At 49.7% G+C, this 21581-nt stretch overlaps 1 protein-coding gene across 1 annotated transcript in view; it reads left to right on the top strand.

Annotated features, from left to right (window-relative positions):
- Positions 1-21581, top strand: part of LOC119162682 (BBSome complex member BBS7) — a 287576-nt gene that overhangs the window by 131682 nt on the left and 134313 nt on the right. Inside the window, exon 12 of the mRNA XM_075882301.1 lies at positions 4757-4955. Coding sequence (XP_075738416.1) covers positions 4757-4955 — 199 coding nt within the window. The remainder of the gene's footprint in view (positions 1-4756; positions 4956-21581) is intronic.

Below are 21581 nucleotides of genomic sequence, written 5' to 3'. Positions count from 1 at the left end.
TCTATGGCTTGCGGACAGCTGCATGACTGGTCAGCATCATCTACGCTTGAACATGGTTTACTTAGTTTCCGGGGACTTTGTTCTGAGGTGATTAATTAAGGAGAAATCAATGTTGGTGTTTCGGCAAATGTCGCCGCCGTTATTTGACGCATGAGATTCTTAGCCGCCATGGTGGTGAAATATTTTAACTTCTTCAACCGGCGACGTGCCGCTTGTAAAAAAAAGACGGGAGACGCATTCAAAAGTGCCGCACGTAGGGGAACAATGTAGTTGAAAGAACATTCTGCCAGCAACTGCGTTTTCTCCTGAGAAAATAACACTCCTCGCCCATTTCTCACAACGCGAGAAATGGGCGGGGGGTGATTTTAAATGAAATAAGCGAAAAGTGGGTCCCGTAACTGTCTCTCAGGGGGAATACACCTCAACAGGAGCTAACGAGGGGGGGGGGGGGGTTAAGGAGGGATTAAAAGGATAGGACGAAAAGGAATAGAGATAGAGGGAGCGGAAGGAGAGAGTGAGGAACGGGGATGGCCGCATACGGAAGTAAGGGGAAGATAGGAAAGATGGACACGGTTGCAGGAGTCGGAGGACGGGGCACCACTCGGCGGGAGCTCTTGTCGGCGTCACGAGATAGCGTAGGGTAAGCCACTCGGCCAGAGCTGCACTGTCGTCGGAGATCACGGGTCACAAATGGTCGGCCCGAAATCCAGCGACCGAGAGAGCAACGTGACGGCCGTCGCCACCAAGCGTCGCTTCTGGTGGGCATGCATGTTGAATACTCTCAAACCGGTCTGCTGCCAGCGAGCGCAGGTGAGCGCCGAATCTGCTGTCGAGGATAATCCGGCTGTTTTCTCCTAGGACACCGTCCGTTTGTGGATGCACCTGCAGGCGGATCATCCGCGGATTAGCCATCCGCGTCGACGACAAATCCGGATTAGGTCCGTCGTCTGAATACTCCATAAAAGACCCATCACGTCACCTAGTTCGCTGGGCCCTACGTCTCCAAGGTTATGACATTCGTGTAATTCATAGGTCAGGCCACAAGCATTCAGACGCCGACGCTCTTTCTCACTCGCCACTTCCAATGATTATGTTACAGCGTCTGTTTGCAGCTGCGAATATTCTTCACTTGAACATGCCGACATGTCGCTGAGCAACGCCAGGATCCATGGATAACGTCTCTCTTAGAGTACCTGTCTCAGACGTCTCCAAGTACCGAGAACCGTTTACTTCGACGAACTGCTCACCATTTTACCATCCGTGACAGTCTTCTGTACCGGCGAAACTACCTATCTGATGGCCGCATATGGTTGCTGGTAATCTCTCGCCACCTACGTTCTGACGTCTGTGCCTTTTTCCACGCGGATCCGCAATGCGCCCACGCAGGCGTAGTGAAGACGAATGCTCGCCTACGAAATCGATATTACTTGCGCGGAATGTACCGCTTTGTTAGGCAGTACGTCCGTTCATGTTCCTTGTGCCAACTCCGGAAGAGCTCCCCTCACACAGCCACAGGGCCACTCCAGCCAAGTCCTTCTCAGCCTTTCGGCCGCATCGGAATCGACTTGTACGGTCCCCTACTATACACACCAAGTGGAAACCACTGGGTTAACGTAGCATCGAACTACCGCTGAAACTTCGGCGCTTCCCGAGGCCACTGCGCGTGAGGTCGGCCTGTTCATTCTGCACAACCTCGTCCTTCAACATGGGGCACTCCGCTAGCTTCTCAGTTTCCATGGGCGTTCCTTTTTGTCAGAAGCTGTAGAAGCCCTTCTACGCCAATACAACATCGTGCATCGAACAACCACCGTATGTTAACCCAAAACTAACGGAATGACCGAGCGATTTAATCTCACGCTGGGTGACATGCTCTCAATGTATGTTTCCGATGACCATACGAACTGGGGCCGCATACTGCCATTCGTTACTTACGCTTACAACAGCACAATTCAATGGACAACTGGATTCTCCCCGTTCTTCCTTCTTTATGGTCGGGAACCTTCATCGTTTTTGGAAACTATCCTTCTGTACCCCCCAGACCCTTCAGAATCGACGACCTTGGCCGAAACCGCCACATATGCCAAAGAATATCGGCAGCTCGCACGTTCGCTTACTACGCACGATCAGGCTCGCCAGAAGCACTCTCATGACTGATGCTCATCACCTTCGTCATACGCGCCTGGAACAATCGTGTGGCACCATGTGCTATCATCTGCCCCAGGCCTTTGCTCAAAGTTCATACCCAAGTATCACGGTCCGTACCGGATCCTGCGCCAGACGTCACCAAACTACATGGTTGAACCTATTCAGTCACCTACACATCAACGGCACCGCGGGCGCCAGACTGTGCACGTCGACCGTCTAAAACTTCCCTACAACCCACCAGTTGTGTCTGCGCCATAGGTCCCCAGGATGACTCCTTTCACACTGGAGAGTCAATGTAGTGACAAATACGGGCTCTGCTATGGAAACGATGAAGAAGACGTTTGTTGTGGCGGAGGCTCGTGCTGCTGCGGCTGCTACTGAAACCGCTGGCTGCTGTATCGCTGCTGTTAGGCCCATTGAACGGTTCCTTCACTTTGGCGTGGCGTATAACAGTATTCTTACAATATATTCGCGTTTTGACACAATAATAATCAGATCTAAAATACAAATATACAGGCAAAGTTATTAGACCGAATTGTATAGTGAATGTCAAGAAAGATAAGTGGGTGAGAAGATTACTTGCCGTGGGCATGAACCGAACCTGTAACCTTATAATAACACGTTCGATACTCCACCACTGAGCTACCACGGAGGCTATTCCTCTAGTCACTTTGTTTGGGTATATGTGTGTATATTTGAGTGTTTAAACGTGGGGGTGTCAGTGAGCGCCACCACTAGCCATGGTGGCTAATATGGCACACTCTTTATGAGCCTCTTTGGCGTCAGGTAGCACGTGATCTTATTAAGAGCTGGCAGCTGACCAATAGTCCCTCGTATACAACCCAAACGCACCAAGTGTGCCAGTACGAGACCCTGTAAATGAATAAGGGAAACAAGTGTACACTTAAGGGCTTGTTTTTTCGTGTTTTGACACTATATATATATATATATATATATATATATATATATATATATATATATATATATATATATATATATATATATATATATATATATATATATATATATATATATATGAGATATAACAGACAGTAATGCCAAGGAATGTACAGGGGAAGTTATTAAAACCAATGGAATGTAAATAAGAAGAAAGAAAAGTGGATGAAAAAATTACCAACTGTGAGCAGAAATCGAACCTACGACCTTCGAATTGCGCGCTACGACCTTCGAATTACGCGCTACGACCTTCGAATTACGCGTTACAGCAGCGAGACAGCAGCCAGCGGTTTCAGTAGCAGCCGCAGCAGCACGAGCCTCCGCCACAACAAACGTCTTCTTCATCGTTTCCATAGCAGAGCCCGTATCGAACGCGTAATTCGAAGGTCGTAGGTTCGATTCCTGCTCACAGTTGGTAATTTTTTCATCCACTTTTCTTTCTTCTTATTTACATTCCATTGGTTTTAATAACTTCCCCTGTACATTCCTTGGCATTACTGTCTGTTATATCTCATTATTATTGTGTTAAAACACGGAAAAACGAGCCCTTAGGTATACACTTCTTTCCCTTATATATATATATATATATATATATATATATATATATATATATATATATATATATATATATATATATATATATATAGAGTGTACCCCCCTTTTTCTTTTCTTTTTTTCTTCTTTAAGTTTTAACGCACATTCTGTTTCTTCACTGACAAGGAGCTGACAGCTAGGTAATTTCGTTAACTTTTTCATACATGCGCGCATGTCTTCCTAGTGAGCCGCAACTGTGTGGTGACTGTCCCGGATCTCCTGCAGTCTCCCCCCCCCCCTCCTGTTCTTCTTTTCTTTCTTTTTTTTCCTTCTTTAATTTTTAACGCACATTCTGTTCCTTCACTGACAAGGAGCCATTGCATATAATGAATATCGATGCCGGTGCCTCATTCACCGGCTTTTTCGTTCCTCCCGACGCCACCAGCACGCACTCGAAGCGCTTAAGCCCTCCCCATTAACTTGTCCTAAACTTCAAAGAGGAACGAGCCGCCAGCGGACTACACGGAAAGGTGAAATACAAGAACGGCGGCTCACTGCCCACTTGGAGAAGAGTGGGTGTGGGGGAGGTATTGTTGACAATGATGACATTGCTCATCTACCTCTGCCCTACTCTGTTGAAATGCTGCCCCTTTCTAATTACGCCGTGTCGGTCTTACTTCTTTCCCTAGATTTTCTATATTTTATTTAATGTTTGTCCTCCTGTTTCGCTGTTTCTTCTTTTTTTCTCTCTCTCTTTTCTTTCTTTTTTTACTTGTTTTACTTTTCTTTTGACCCCTTCCCTCCTGTCTCGACAGGCTATAAGAAGACACGGAACATGTGTAAATAGTATTATGCCTTGAAAAAGACGGGGTTCCCGTCGAAACGTCGGCACAATAAACAGTTGTTATGTGAAAGCGCATCTACTTTCATATATATATATATATATATATATATATATATATATATATATATATATATATATATATATATGTATATATATATAGAAGAGCATCCTCAATAACTCCTCCTACAACTTCTTTGCCTCCATCACTCGCTGGGTTTCATTAAAACGAAAACTGCTGTGTTTCAATGTATGACGCTTATGAACACCCGTGTACAGGGAGGAAGTGGAGCAGCTGGAGCAGAAGGTTGCCCGCGAACGCGAGACGTACCAGCTGCGCACGTATTCCTCGGACAAGGGTTCCATCTCTGCGGTGCCCTTCTTCGCGCTGGATGACTCCTTTGTGCTGCACCACCAGGACGCCTCGTACGTGCTCGCCATTCAGCTCCAGACGGCAATCGACACCGTCGTCTTACAGGTGCCACATTTGCAGTCTTGCATGTCCGTTCTAATGTCGACGTATGTAGCTTGCTCCGATTTTGTTTACTGACTATAATCCTGGCCAGCAGATACCGAAGGATAGAACGTCTGCTGCAGCATGCTCTATAACATCTCGGATTCGGATTCTTTACTATTTCAGCACTCACTTGAAACGAATGCTAGGACAGGAGCAAAAAGCCGCTATCATAGCGGCTTGACAAAGACCCCTGCCCCTACAGAATACGGCAGGAGACAACACACGTACACAAATACTGCAATGCATCGATATTCGGTTTATCTTTCGAAAAAAAAAGAAATGAAACACTGACATGTGTGTTGTGAATTTCCAGCCTGTGTTGCAAATTTACAGTATAAGGAAAATTCCTTTTTTTTACACAGAACGCACGTTTTTTTAGCGAAAAGTTCACAGCATTTACGAACAGATTCGTAGAAAATATGTATCATGGTGAAACCATACAGATTTTGAAGTACATAGAAGAATGCGAGAATGCTTTCACACACACACCAAAATAAAATATACCATACCCACGAAAATCGTCATCATCTCTGAATATGGGGGGTAGCCTAAACGACCGCCGCCGCTCACATTTTCAACATTGCTGCGTCACTTGCTTCGAGCCGTTATATTTCAGTGACCAAGAAAATGGCTATTGCCTACGAGGCGCACACAAAGAAAACACGCATGTTTGTGTGTGCTTTTTGTGTTCCCAGTGCGCTTTTCCCGTTCTTAAACATACGAATAAGCCCGATAATTTTTAACAGCGGAGCCATTTAGGCTCGAGTTTCAGCCGTGCCCTGCTACCGATGCCTACTTGGTGCAGATGTGCAAGGCGATGTGGACGCATGTTGAGAAATAAGCAGGGTGTGCTCGATAAACTTCTCACGAATCGCCCCGCCGCGGTGGTCTAGTGGCTAAGGTACTCGGCTGCTGACCCACAGATCGCGGGATCCAATCACGGCTGCTGCGGCTGCATATCCAATGAAGGCGGAAATGTTGTAGACCCGTATGCTCAGATTTGGGTGCACGTTGAAGAACCCCAGGTGGTCGAATCTTCGGAGCCCTCCACTACGGCGTCTCTCATAATCATATGGTGGTTTTGGGGCGTTAAACCCGACATATCAATCAAACTTCTCTCGAATTAGAGGACGCCTCAGTCGGTCAGATTGACAGAGAAAAAAAAACCAGGAGGAGTATTGTTTGAGATTCGGGGGAGGGGCGATTATCAGTAACGAGTATTTAGCACAAGATATCCTAATTTAAGTAAGGATATGTGCTCGTAGGAGTATTCAGGCGTAACAGACGTTTTCTGTGGTTTACAGGAAGCTCCCTCGTGACATTGTAGAGTCAGGCTGTGCCATCACCCACTCCTCGTTGGGGCCGCAGTGGGAGCATCTAACGAATGAGAGAACGAGCACGTTGCCGGTTGTTGACTAAAATAAATCACAAATATTACACATGTCTGAACACACCTGCATGCCTGAACATGCCTGTTTGAACAGACGCAATTATCGAAAAGAATGCCGCAGTGAGTATATTGCCGAGCGGATGCACACGGTGTGCAAAGCGGCATGCGAGTGTTTGCGCACATGCTGTAAAACGTGTTATCGTGAGCGCTCTGAGCAGAAACAATGAATTCATAATTACTCAAAAAATGCTTCTTCACAAGCTGTTTAATTATTCATTCGTGATCAAGTTTAAGCAAACTGGTGGGAGGTGTTAATGTTTAAGTATAGAGACTATTTCATAGGCCCGCGTGCTCAGATTTGGGGGCACAATAAAGAACCCCAGGTAGCGAAAATTCCGGAGTCCTTCACTATGGCGTCTCTCATAATCATATGGTGGTTTTGGGACGTTACACCACACATATCTTCCTCCTCCTCATGATAATCATCAGAGATTATTTAATTTATTGGACGAGTGATGCGCTGTGGAATGTGACCACATTCTAAACGTGTTTAAATCAGGACACTTCGCTTTCATTTGCCAGGTGCCTTGGTTGGGCAATTTGCTGTTTCTTGGTATACTCTCGTACGTGTCACTGCGAGAATGTTGGCGGATAGAATAGTGCAGGTTCGGCGACAGTGGCCTTTCATTTCGCATGTCAACGCATTCCAATAATCAGAAACCAGGAATTTCGATTAGCTACCTCCGGACGGCATCCACAAAAGAAAAAAAAAGCGCGTGCATAAGACGAGCAAAAGTTTTTCACCTTCAAATTGATCCCCTCAGAGGTGCTTCTGCATCAGTTTGAGAGAACTTGTTTGCGTGACAAAGAAGGATATAATTACGGACGTCCTCCACCCATAGAAATATTGCCGTTTTTGCACATATGTATAAAAAGTCGCATGGAATGAGTAATGTATGGACGCGATGTGCGGGGTTGGGAACAAACAGCGCTGGAAAACACCGGACAATGAAAGAAGGACCGACGAAGATGGTGAACAAAGTGCAACTGGTTTGTCGCTGGGATGTTCAATATATATTTTTAGAAACTGTACGCGTGGTGTTGCTTGGCGCGCCTCAAACGAACTTAATCACATTAGTCGCGTACTGCGCGAAAGGTAGCAAAGTTAGGCAGTGGGCAAAAAATATTCGTGGCAATTGTTTCGCCATTTGTTTTCCAATTGTTTCGCCATTTGTTGTGGCAATTGTTTCGCCAGACGGGTCGGCCAGTGTGGTCGAGCGAGCATCTAAATTAATTGAATGTAGTCGTTCAATTTCACGTCCTTATGTTAGTCATGCAAATGTAATTCCACATTCGGAAGCACAGCAATTTTGTACCGTAAATCTAGTTATACAACGCGAAAAATTGTGAAGGCATACTATGTCACAAAGAACGTCGCATTTTGTGTAAGCCTCCTTTCTCGGCCGTTACAGGTGAAGAAAATTCACTAGAATAATCGACGTTAAGCATGATCCTTCGTTGTTTGACTTGTGTCTTTTTATGACACACGAGCGGCACATCCACTTTCGCATGTTTTTTTTCTATTTTTATGACACGTCCAATAAACTTTCATTTGGGAGTGAGTGGTCGGTAGTTCTTGCGTATTCTCAGCTTTGTCGTGCTTCCTTCTTTTCTCGATCTAAGCATTACTCCAACCTGTAACTGCAATGCCAACGAAAGTGAGTACATACTAATCGTTCGTTGCAAATATGGTGCGAGCAACGCGCACGCTGTTTAGTGAATGTATCTTAATTTACTAAATGCCGTCTATACGTACTAGTGCACTCTTTGAACCTCCGAATCTCAAGTTGAGCTTATAGACAATACCAAAGGACGTAGATTCCAAATGTATCCGGGAATCATACACCACAGGAAACCCTGTCGTACCTTTCTCTTAATTTCCCTTCATGTATGTACCAACAAAATACACAGCCTATCCACAGAGTGATTGATGGTGATGATGCGCGAAGCGTCTGTTCATTCATCTGTCTGTCTGCCTGTCCGTCTGTCTGTCTGTCCGTCTGTCTATCTTTTTTGTTTTTAAGTCTGTCTGTCCATCCGTACGTCAGTTAACTACACAAAATCGTCAGCTATACGAAAAGCACTAACGTCGTCTATTGATGTTCACTCCATACTTGCCGTGGCCGTCTCGAAAGTGACCTGTGCGTTCACTAATCAATCAATCAGTCAATCAATCCTATAACAAATAAGAGGTCTTAGGGCAGGCATATTTTTTACGATATATGGATGGATGCAATGATATGGCTTTACCGTTTAGATCGGGCGACGGCTAACGCCACCCAGCCGTTATACTTAGTGAACCAAAAACTAAATTTACAGTTTTTTACGGACATAGACACACAACGTCACCTATTGAGCAATTCACTAACTAGGAGTGGCTGGCCATGGCCTCCGAGATTACGGGTTCGGAGCGGGTTTCTCTCCGGCCGTCCCAACCGCGCGGAGAGCGCGTGTTTCCAGAGGTGGGCGTGACGCGCTGTTTTCTCCGCACCGCAACGATCTTCGTTACGGTCGAAAAGGCTGCCATACCGTTGGCAAAGTTTTTATGTGGTGATAAAAATGGGTTTGTGCTTTTATATAGCTTTGTGTTCGTTTGGAATTCTCAGGTCAAGGAGTACGAGAGGCAAAGTCAATGCTGGGGTGTTTTATTTTGAAATGGGGGTTTTTATTTTGCTGTATATTGACACCGCCCATATTGGCGCAGTTAAAATTACGATTCTTCTGCAACAGATCCGCATGTGCTCGAAACAATACCTCGAAGTTCGCCGGCTGTGTAGAAGCGGTGGAGGAGGGGGGCTCCGGCAAAGAAGAAAGAAAAATGGCAGCCTGATCCGCAAGCGAGATCAGATGACTGCAGCATTCTATGCCCATTGATTACTTTTTACACTAAAAAAATAGATTCATCTTGCTCTCATTGAACTAGCCCTGCTTTTCGATGCAACGCTGTTTCGAGAATTCGTGCAGACGCCCTAATGTGATGACAGCTGCGCCTCGACGCGGTTTCATTGCTTCTTAGAAGCGTTTTTCGCGTCTTAGGCTGGCACGCCGGCCGTCGAGCCGTGCTTGCCAAAACTGGTCTCTTAGATGAGCCACGTTCAGTGGGACTTGCCAACGACAAGCAAAACGCAGGTCGGCGGTGGGATATATAAACAAAAACTACGGCATATGCACGGAGTGAAAACTAATGAGGTGAAGCGTTCGCCCATCCATCCTTCCGTGCATTCGTTTGTCCATGCATCCGTCGACTCCTATCACACTACAGCACGCATCGGATGAACGGAAGCTTCACCCCAGTCATCATATTGTCACGTTACTCTCAACAAACTTGATAAAATGGGCTCGTTTAGTCGACTACCCAAGCAGCGGCTCAGAGAGATCATCTTTGTCTTCTTTCACTCTTCAATCTCACCCAAGCAAGCCATGTGGCAATAGTCCCCCCCCCCTTTGAAAGCATCGACTCGATGCTCGTAAATAAAAAAATTGAAGGTATACACACGCAGATATAGAGAACCAAAAGAGGGAGAGTGCCAGTACTCGCAGCGCAAATGAGGAAGTTTCGTCAACGCTTGCGCCAAGCGCAAAAATAACAAGTATAAAAAAATTGCCCGCACCCTCGGGGGAGCACTGAGGAGGATGCGGAGCATATAATTGGTTAACGGGGTGTTAAATTGCGACTTACTTGGGTCGATGGCTAAATTGGTTAACGTGGTTGTAGGAGGGGGTGTTAAATGAGTGAACACGTACACACGTATGCGAAAGGGCGGCGCTGGTCGAAGGGACGTCGATCATTGTGTTTGTGGATTCGTTGGCATTCATTTCACGGCGACTTCGGACGTCGACGCGCCGTACAAGCCAACGGACGAGCGGCAACTGAGCGAGCGAGCGCCGACCTTGAGTATATATACAGCGCGACGGCGCATGCGCTGTCAGCTGTCGAATGTTCTCGAAGGAGAAGCACGCGCGCGGCACAGATGGTGACGGCGCGACGGCGCATGCGCTGTCAGCTGTCGAATGTTCTCGAAGGAGAAGCGCGCGCGGCACAGATGGTGGGTGACGGCGCGACGGCGCATGCGCGCGTGTCAGCTGTCGAATGTTCGAGAAGCGGTGCGGACGGCGCGGATGGCGCACTACAAGGCGCGAGTATAAGATGCTTCCGCATCTAAAACACATGAGAACAGCAGCAGCAACGCAAGGTCACGGCATGTCGTAGCACGTGAAACCACAAGGGCTACTGTGTGAAGTAGGGCTTCAGCCGAACGACATGCACGGTTTCGGGCCGAAGCTGTCGACGAGAAGACGCTGCGCCATCCGGAAACACCTCGTAGGTAACATCTGTGACTCGTCTGAGAACCTTGTACGGTCCAAAATAACGGCTTAGGAGTTTTTCGGATAAGCCTGGTCGCCGGACAGGGATCCACACCCACACTCGGTCCCCAGGGTGGTAGGTGACATTTCGATGGCGGAGGTTGTAACGTCGTGCGTCTGCATCTTGTTGGTGACTGATGTTTATGCAAGCTAGCTGACGAGCTTCTTCGGCGTATTGAGTGTATTGCTCAGCATCTTGAGCAATTTCATTGCTTTGGTCGCACGTAAGCATAGCATCGAGCATGGTTCGCACGTTGCGTCCGTAAACAAGTCGGAAAGGCGGAAATCGCGTTGTTTCTTGCGTTGCCGTATTGTAAGGAAACGTGATGTATGGAAGAATCTCGTCCCAGGTTTTGTGTTGTACGTCTACGTACATTGACAGCATGTCCGCTATGGTCTTGTTAAGCCTCTCTGTCAGTCCATTGGATTGCGGATGATAAGCCGTTGTTCTTCGATGACTTGTGCAGCTCAGTTTAAAAATGTCCTCCATCATTCGTGCTGTAAACGACGTCCCTCTGTCCGTAATCACGCATGACGGAGCACCATGCCGTAGGACGATTTGGTGCACGAAGAACTGCGCGACTTCAGAGGCCGTGCCACGAGGTAACGCTTTTGTTTCAGCATAACGCGTAAGATAATCTGTCGCAACTATAATCCATTTGTTCCCAGAGGACGACAAAGGGAAGGGCCCGAGAAGGTCCATTCCCACGAGGTCAAACGGTGTCCGTGGTGGTGCGATCGGCTGGAGCAGGCCGGCGGGTTTCACAGGCGGAGTCTTGCGGCGCTGGCACTCACGGCAGCCTTTCACATATCGATGTACACTAGTTGATAGTCGCGGCCAGTAATACTGTTGTCGTACTCGGGCGAGAGTTCGCGAATAGTCCAAATGTCCTGACGTGGGCTCGTCGTGGCACGCAAGGAGGATCTCATCACGCATGTCGGTAGCAACAACGAATAGGAAGGCTTTGTCGCTACCACGGGCGTTTTTCTTGTAAAGAATGCCCCTTCTTAGACGAAAAGAGGACAGTTCGCGAGCAATGTGTTGAGGAACTGGGAGTTGCGGCCTTCCAGGGAATCAATGAATGGGCGTATTTCGTTGTCTGCCAGCTGCTTTGACAAAAATTCGGAGTCGCTAACTGCTCCGAGATAGGCCTCTTCACCTTCGTAGCCCCTGACAGCGTTCCCCACAGGTGCTCGAGAAAGCGCGTCGGCGTCTTCGTGTTTGCGCCCTGACCTGTACGCAATCGTAATATCGAACTCCTGCAAACGCAAACTCCACCGTGCGAGACGGCCGGATGGATCTCTGAGATTTGCCAGCCAGCACAGCGAGTGGTGGTCAGTCACCACTTTGAAGGGACGACCGTAGAGGAAAGGCCGAAATTTGGTCGTCGCCCACACGACTGCGAGGCATTCTTTTTCTGACGTAGAATAGTTGGTCTCGGCTCGAGAAAGAGTACGACTGGCGTAAGCTATCACATGCTCAACGCCGCCGTGTCGTTGTACAAGGACAGCGCCAAGTCCGACGTTGCTGGCATCTGTAAGAATTTCTGTAGCAGCGTCCTCATCAAAATGGGCAAGAACAGGGGCTGTTTGCATTCTCTGTCGTAACTCTGTGAACGCTGTATCTTGTTCTGCGCCCCAAGTAAAGGGTACGTCATCTCGGGTGAGTCTCGTAAGAGGTTCAGCTATCTTCGAGAAGTTGGCAATAAATCGGCGATAATACGCGCACAAGCCGAGGAAACGGCGTACTGCTTTTTTTATCTGATGGAACAGGGAAGGCGGCGACAGCAGCAGTTTTGTCTGGATCAGGTCGCACTCCATCCGCACTAATGACATGTCCCAGAAATTTCAGCTCTTCATAGCCGAAATGGCATTTTTGGGGTTTCAAACTTTCTCAGACGCTTCAGATGTTCTTCGACGCTCTTGGAAAAGATGACCACATCATCGAGGTAGACAAGGCAGCTTTGCCACTTCAAGCCAGCGAGAACTGTGTCCATCATCCTCTGAAAAGTGGCTGGTGCGAACAAAGGCCGAAGGGAAGAACTCGGAATTCGTAAAGTCGGTCTGGAGTCACAAACGCGGTTTTTTCTCGGTCTCGTTCATCCACTTCAATTTGCCAATAGCCACTCTTTAGATCGATGGACTAAAAATACTTCGCACGTCGTAACCTGTCGAGGGAGTCGTCGACCCGTGGAAGCGGGTAGACGTCCTTTTTTGTGACGCTATTAAGCTTCCTGTAGTCAATACAGAATCGCAGCGTTCCGTCTTTTTTTCTTTACTAGAACGACTGGCGAGGACCAAGCGCTGCTGGATGGTTGAATAACCCCGTCATCGAGCATCTCTTTAACTTGTGCCTGAATAGCCTCGCGTTCTTTGGCAGAAACGCGATAAGGCTGCTGCCGGATGGGGCGGACGTCATCGTCGGTAATAATTCAATGCTTCGTGAGGTGTGTTTGACGGACTTTAGAAGAAGAGGTGAAGCAAGATCGAAACTCCCTTAAAAGGTCATGAAGTGCAGCCTTTCTCTCGTTTGACAGCGTCGAATTAATGTCGATGCGGTCTAGAAATTCCTCATCCTCATGCGTTTCCTCGGATGCGAAGCATTCCGTGACGTCGGCAACAGGGTCTCCATAAGCTAGGGTGGTTACGCGGAAAAGATGCCGGTGCTCGTAATTGAAGTTCGTTGCTAGTATCGTTGACTGTCCGTCACGGACGCGCACAACACTTCGGGCGGCGCATACACCTGAGAGCAGCAGAAGTGATAGGTTGCTTTCAGCCACCACGTCACCGTCTTGGAAGTCTTCACAAGTGACTTCGATGGGAACAGTTGCTCGAGGTGGCAGCGTCACACTATCGTCAGCAACACGCAGCGCAGGTCTACGGCAGTTATCAGCGTCTCGATCTGTTGCGCCTTGAGTCGAGAAGGTCAGGATGCGCTCACGGAGATTTATGATGGCACCGTATTCCCGAAGGAAGTCCATGCTGATAATCAGCTGACGCGAACAGTCGCGAAAAACGAGGCAGCTGAGCACTAACGTTGACGCACGAATTTTCACTCTTGCGGTACAGCGACCCAGCGGTGTTACAACGTGTCCTCCAGCTGTTCGAATTCGCGTTCCATTCCACGGCGTGATCACTTTCCTGAGATCTTTCGCTAGCCTCCCGCTGATGATCGAATAGTCTGCACCAGTGTCTACCAATGCACTGACCTGAAGACCGTCAACCAGCACAGGATTGTCGAGTGACACGCGGTCACTAGGTTCAGATGTGGATGTCGGCGTTTCTTCGGTACTGCGATTATTCTCTGACGAAATGCCTTCGGCGTTGCGTGCAAGCATCGATGGGAGGTCTTCCGCACTTTGAGTCCCAGCGACCTTGCCCCCGAAGGCCGCTGCTGTCAGTTTTCCCGACGAGGGCTCGGGGAGCGTTCCTGTGCCGTTACCCCGAAACGTGGCCCAGTGGCTGCGGGTCTCCTCGGAGATGGTGACCGCGATTGCCGTCGTGTAAAGGGTGCACGCTGTTGCGCGAGATACTCTTCGATATCCTTTGGCCTTTGACCAATTCGGGGACGAGGGGAATTGACGGAAAATCCGCGCAGTCCAAGTTGCCGGTATGGGCATTCGCGGTAAATGTGACCAGCCTCACCGCAATGATAGCAGAGGGGTCGTCTGTCTGGCGTACGCCAGAGATCAGACTTGCGCATCGGTGCATGGCGACTATCGATGTCCAAATCAGCGTGCGCTGACTGAATCGCCACTGACAGCATCATTGTCTGGATCAGGACGTGTGGCATTGTCTGGATCGGAACGTGCGGCACTGGCTGGGTCGGGACTCCTGGACCAGAAAGAGGAGTGGCAGATCGCAAGGCTTCCGCGTACGTACGACGGCGACTGTCAGTAGACACAGGAGCCGTTTCCGCATCAACTGACGTGGGCGGAAAACGATGGGCGTGCAACACCTGCTGGACCTCGTCACGGATGACACTGGTGGTAGAACATACATCAATTCGCCTTGTCCCGTACATCTTTTCCATTCCTTCCCGGACGACAGATCGAATGATCTCGCGAATCCATTCGGGGCTCTTGCTCCCAGGGGTGGCGAAACTTTCGGGAGTCGAGGCAGCATTCACTTGACGGTCAAACAGAGCAGACCGTTGGTGCAGTACTCGCTCCAAACTTTTTTTCTTCTGCCATAGCAGGATCCGCTCGCTTGAAAAGCCGTGTCATGTCCTCGACGTAGATCGAGACGGTCTCGTTGGGCATCTGGATGCGTGATTGTAGTGCACGCTCCGCCCGTTCGCGGCTGTCGGGACTCCTGTAGGTCTCCAGGAGGCGACTCTGTAACTCGCGCCAAGATGCAAGGACATCATCCCTGTTCAAAAACCACGTCTTGGTACCGTCTTTTAGGCAAGTATGCATGTTCCGGAGCTTCGCGGCATCATCCCAGTAATTGATCGCTGCCACACGTTCGAACTCACTCAGCCAGTCGTCAACATCTTCATGCTGCTCCCCGTGAAAGGGGCTAGGCATGAGCGGGTTCTGGACGGTGCAGTAGATCGGCGTGGAAGGTGTCGGAGCTTGCATGGGATCTTGTGTCGAAGTCATAGTCGCTGCGTCAGTGGTTGGTGTCTCAGGCGGTAGGCCTCGTTGGCGGCGGCTTACTCTATGAACAGGAGTGTCCACGGGTGCAAGGCTTGTGTTCCGGCTGCTCGACGGAGTCTTGGGCATCAGGTGGATCGTGAGACGTTGTACCCAGCAACTCCACCAGTCTTGTCACGTTACTCTCAACAAACTTGATAAAATGGGCTCGTTTAGGCGACTACCCAAGCAGCGGCTAAGAGAGATCGTCTTTGTCTTCTTTCACTGTTCGATCTCACCCAAGCAAACCATGTGGCAATATTATTCACTTCGTAGATATGCTGGATAGAAGGACGACCGACCAAGTGACGCTATAAAAAGCTTCGTCCCTAAAAGCAATAAATGTCGTACTACGCGTCGCAGCTGTGCGAGCACGCCTGTATTACTTCTCTAAGCAGCGTCCAATTAAATCAGGAATAGTATTTCCACGAAAAGAAAGTGACTCATTTTTTTCCGTGCATCCCGTGAGTGCAGAAAGCGGCATTATGATTTCACTTGTGGACTGGGCTGTCTGTTTTAGGGGCGGAGCTCCATAAGCGGCACCCGTTCTTCCCTCTAGTAGTGCGTAACATATCTTACGCTTTGACGTGCAAGGTGGTCTCGCTGGGAGATTTCTCCTGTGCGTTGTGGAACAATAAAAAATTCGCAGCGTGCGCGTTAACTAAAAACAGAATTCTCCTGTCTCTCATTCCTCATTAGCTGCCATATGCATGCACATTGAACACTATCTGACAAGAAAGGGTTGCTACGTTATACTCGCTGGGCGTAACCTCCTTGGTTTTAGAAAGGTTTAGCGAGCGTTGGGCCGCAGTGCCATGAATACAGTGAACTAGTATATACCATGAACTCGAGCTGAGTAAAGGTGGGAAGTACACACGAAGCGCAAGCCGTAAGAAAGTGTGCATGTGCCACCACTCGTTTAGTCCTTGGATTGTTCGCTGGATGGCGGTGCTTCTTTATGCGGACTATATGATGAAAAGATGCGAGATAGTGGTACTTGGAGTGTTGACTAGATGGACGAACGGACACACAGACAGATGCATGGATGGACGCCCGGATAGCTGCACGGACGAATGGACGACTAGATGGATGCAGGGGCAGAGGCATGGGTGAACGCAGGGACTGGCGCACAGATGGACGTGCGGACGCACGAAGAGACACACGCTCGAACAGATGGATGGACGCATGGACGGTAACACAGATGGACTTATGGGCGGACGGAAGCAAGAACGAATCAATGGATGGATGCTTCGCCCCACTCTCCATCATTCACGCCATGGATATGCTGCCATTTTTTATTAAATGCGGAGGGTTTATACACGTTTTCACAAGAAGGAAAAAAACACCGCCATGATGGGCTGTGCGCGGGAGTACAAAGGCTAAGGGTGCAGCGCTGTCAGTGCATTTTCGAGGGGACGCGCCAATTTGCACAGCCCAAGGAGGGCTATAGCGGAACCCAGGAAGGCGTTTATGAAAAGGTGAATAATCGCACCGACTTGCAAACCAGGCGTCTTCGGCGCCGTTGATGGTGGTGAAAACGTATTTATTTATTTATTTATTTATTTATTTATTTATTTGTTTATTTATTTACATGAAAGTTTCGGCGGAGAAGCTCCGAGTATTCGGAGATGCTTAGCTTGCGGTGGGGGGGGGGGGCTAAGTCCAGGGCTCCGCTTGCAGCAGCCGCTCTGTGGGCCCGGTTGATCAGACTCAACTAATCTTCCAGGTTCTCGCTGGCCAGCAGCTCCTCCCATCGCTCCGCTGTTGGATTTTGTACTGGTTGTAGGGCTGTAATGGCCTGACACTCCCACGTGACGTGGTACAGAGTGGCTTTAGCTGAACACCATGGGCAGAGAGGAGAGTATGCCGAGGGGTGCATTTTACTCAGGATGTGCAAATTTGGAAACGAGCCGGTTTGAATTTGCCTCCAGCTGACCAATTCTTCTTTAATTAGTGTTCAGTGTGGTAGCGAATAAGCTTTTCTAAGTCCTCCTAATGGTTTAGGACGGCCGAATAGTCGCAAGGGACCGGAACGAGTTCCTCAGGGGCGGAGTTTGAAGGTGCTCGGCTCGCATACCCTCGAGCTACCCTATCCGCTGCCTAATGCCCCTCCAGTCCCATGTGGCCCGGAGTCCATATAAGCCGATGCCGAATTCTGAGTGGATGTGTAATGGAATGCTCGCCAGTGTCTGTAACGCTCAGGATGACGTTGAGAGCGGGTTGGCTGATGCGCCCCTGTAGATAGTTGCGGCAACCTGCTTGAGAGTCCGTGAGAGCTGTCAACGACCTTCGTTGTCTGTAGTCGAGGGCGAGAGCGAGCACGATGGCAGTTTCTTCAGCATCGGTGATGTTGTGGCACCGCACGGAAGTGCTGGTACGTTCTGTGAGTGTGTGGTCCACGACTGTGGCTACAGCCTTATTGTTTGCATAATCGTAGTTGGCGGCGTCAACATAGTACGTAGTGTTCTTGTGTGCATAAATTCGCTCGAGGGCTTCCACTCTGGCTTCCCGCCGGCCCTGATGTAGTCGGGGATCCATATTGCGGGAGATGGGAGCGACCTTATAAGTGGCACGAAGTTGGCCCGGAATGGGCTTGCGACGAGCTGCGTCGTGAAACTGGCTGATGTAGCCAAGGCGTAGGGAGCAGGTCACGGCCTGTAGGTGTTTGCGTGAGCCGTTGCAGTTGTGTGGCGAGTTGCGCTTCACAAAGTTCTTCAAAGGTGCTGTGTAGGCCCATTGCGAGAAGCTTGCTAGAAGGAGTACCCGGTGGTAGCTTGAGTGCCGCTTTGTAGGCTTTGCGGAGCATGGCGTCTACTTGGCCCTGTTCGCTTTTGGTGAGGCGTTGGTAGGGCAAACTGTATGTCACCCTACTGACCACGAGGCTACGTATGAGTTTCAGGGTGTCCTCCTCGCGCATGCCATGGCGACGAGTGGCTACCCGAGATATCATTCGGGTCACTTGCAGTGTAGTGGTGCGGAGAAGGGAAAGTGTATGATTCACATGGCGGTTCGACTGTACCCACAAGCCTAATATTCGAATGGTGGGTTTCTCTGGGATTTGTTTGTCAGCAAGGACGACCTGGAGGCGGGAGCCATGGTTGTTCTGCGCCATTGGTGGGAACTTGCGTCGATAAATTCGTAGAAGCTCAGATTTTTTTTGTTTCACAGGCCAGGCCTCGTGCCTGCGCGTATTGTTCGACGCATGTGGCTGCCTGCTGCAGGTTATATTCTTTTTCTCCAAGGGACCCCGCGTGGCCCAGACGGTGATATCGTCCACATGTATTGCGTGATAGATGCCATCGATGTGGTGGAGCTCATGTGCCAGGCCTCGGCGCCGTTGATGCCGCCATGCTGGCGTCTCGTGCCCCAGTTTTTTTCCTATATAATGTGCAAAAGGGCACATATTGTCACGGGCTAAGTAGATGCCTGAGGATGACGACGACGAAGTGCTGAACGGGAACGTGCTCGGAGTGCAGCAGCGTCGTACGCATTAGCTCGCCAATATATTCGCCAGTACACATTTGTTCGCCAGTGGATACTTTATTCCCCGTAACATCATTGGTGGAAGGTGCGGGGTACCACTCGCTATACAGCCCAACGAGCTGGATCTTCGCAGCGGACGGCGCATTGAAGCTACCACGATGACTGACCAGGCTACTCAATGTCAACAAGATTCGTCAGCCCCGCAGCCGATCGTTGTGGTCCAACCTCGTGACCCAGGTTCATTCAACGGCACAAGTGGCATAGACGTCGATGACTGGCTGGTTCAATATGAGCGCGTCAGCAGCAGCAACCATTGGGGTCCGACGCTTATGTTGGCGAACATCATCTTCTACTTGCATGGCACGGCGAAACTCTGGTACGAGACACATCAAGAAGAGTTGACTAGCTGGGACGTCTGTAAGCAGAAATTGCGCTATTTATTTGGGAAACCCATCGGACGTCAAGTGGCCGCAAAGAAAGAGCTTGCCACTCGTGCCCAGACATCCACAGAGCCGTACATCGCGTACATCCAGGACGTGTTGGCTTTGTGCCGCAAGGTCGACAAGGACATGCTCGACGAGGACAAAGTCGGACACATCCTGAAAGGAATTGCGGATGACGCCTTCAATTTTCTCCTGTGCAAGGACTGCTCGACGGTGGAGTCGGTCATCGAAGCATGTCGTCGCTTCGAACAGGCAAAAAGTAGGCGCATAGTTCACCGATTTGACCGCCTTCCCAACACGGCGGCTACGTCCTCTTGCGAAGAGTTGCCCACACTACATCAACCACCAGCGCCAGAAAACGTCACCAGAATAGTCCGTCGGGAACTCGAGGCTATGGCTCCCGCTATGTCTAGCGTCAGCGCGCCAGGACACAACCTCGGTGCTGTTTCAATGATTCAGGCCGTGGTTCGCCAAGAGATCGCGAATATGGGCATTTCGCCACCTCATCAAAATGCCCCTGCTACTTCCAGCTCGGCTCCAGTCGTTGCGGCTGCCACTCCGAACCGCACGTTCGCGCCACGACGAAACCCAGCTGAATGGCGCACTCATGATGATCGGCCCATATGTTTCACGTGCCATCGGATAGGACACATCGCTCGCCATTGCCGCAGCCGGTGGACCTCATCACCTCGACCGAGCTTCTATGATTGGCGGCCTCGCTCTGAACGTGCACCTTATGCCCCGTCCTACCGTGCTGAGACAGGTGCAGAGCATAATCCAGAACGTCGGACCAGCCGCTCGCCATCGCCCGTGCGTCGTCAGTCCCGCTCGCCCCAACCCCGCCGTTCTCGGTCTCCCTACGACCGTCGCTCGGAAAACTAGCCGGTGCAGCCCCCGGAGGTGACGCTGCATACACGACTTGGACTGCAAATCCTCTGATTATTCCCGACCAGCGGTGCAACCTCCTTACAATTCTCGTTGATGGTTTACCTATAACTGCTCTTATTGATACCGGTGCACAAATATCTGTGATGAGCTCAGACCTCCGCCGCCGCCTCCAAAAAGTTCTGACGCCTGCGATTGCACCTACCGTTCGTACAGCGGATGGGAGTACTCCTGCTGTGCTTGGAATGTGCACTGCGCGATTAACAATTTCTGAGCATCAAACTTCAGTTCTGTTCGCTGTACTGGAAAATTGCCCTCATGACCTCATTCTTGGACTCGACTTTCTGACTTCACACGCGGCGCTCATTGACTGTTCCAAAGGTCTTCTTCGGCTCGAACTACCATCCTTTTCGGAGACCGTCTCTACCAGCCCACCTCGTCTACGCTCTGTCGATTTCCTTAGACTTCCGCCGCAAGCCGCAGTCCAAGTCCAACTCTCGCCATATCCTGCAGTACCCGATGGTGATTATGTTGCTGCCCCAATTTCTGACGTCGCCATGGCACGCAATGTTGCACTCCCCAACACGGTGGTTACCGTTAAGGACAACCGAACTTCGTTTCCCGTCCTCAATTTCGGCCTCTCAGCGCAAGTTATTCCTCGCGGCATGTCACTTGCGCATCTTACACCACTGGCCGACCACACAGTTTCCGCTCTAACCACCGATTCGCCACCCGATTTTTCATCAACGTCGTTCTCGTCACGTTCCTGTTCTGACCTTTTCAAGCCAATGCTATCTGACAAGCTCACCTCTGAACAAGTCTCTGCTTTCTGCCGTGTGCTTGCTTCTTATCAGGACATCTTTGACTTCGGCGACCGTAATTTGGGCCAGACATCTGTGGTAACCCATCGCATCGACACCGGTGACGCTCGACCCATTCGCCGACGACCCTACCGTGTGTCAGCCCCGGAGCGTGCTATTATACAGCGAGAAGTCGATAAAATGCTTGATAAGGGCATAATCGAACCCTCATCTAGTCCCTGGTCCTCACCCGTTGTACTTGTTAAAAAGAAGGACAATAGCTGGAGATTCTGTGTTGATTACCGCCATCTCAACCATATTACCAAGAAAGATGTCTATCCCCTACCGCGCATAGATGATGCACTCGATTGCTTGCACGGTGCCAAATATTTCTCTTCAATAGACCTTCGCTCAGGCTACTGGCAGATCGCTGTGGACGACAAAGACAGAGAGAAGACGGCCTTCGTGACTCCTGATGGACTTTATCAGTTCAAGATGATGCCTTTTGGATTATGCAATGCCCC

This window comes from Rhipicephalus microplus, chromosome 2 (genome assembly GCF_043290135.1).
Source record: "Rhipicephalus microplus isolate Deutch F79 chromosome 2, USDA_Rmic, whole genome shotgun sequence".
NCBI classification, from domain to species: Eukaryota; Metazoa; Arthropoda; class Arachnida; order Ixodida; family Ixodidae; genus Rhipicephalus; species Rhipicephalus microplus.
This window is presented reverse-complemented; position numbering and strand designations above follow the sequence as displayed.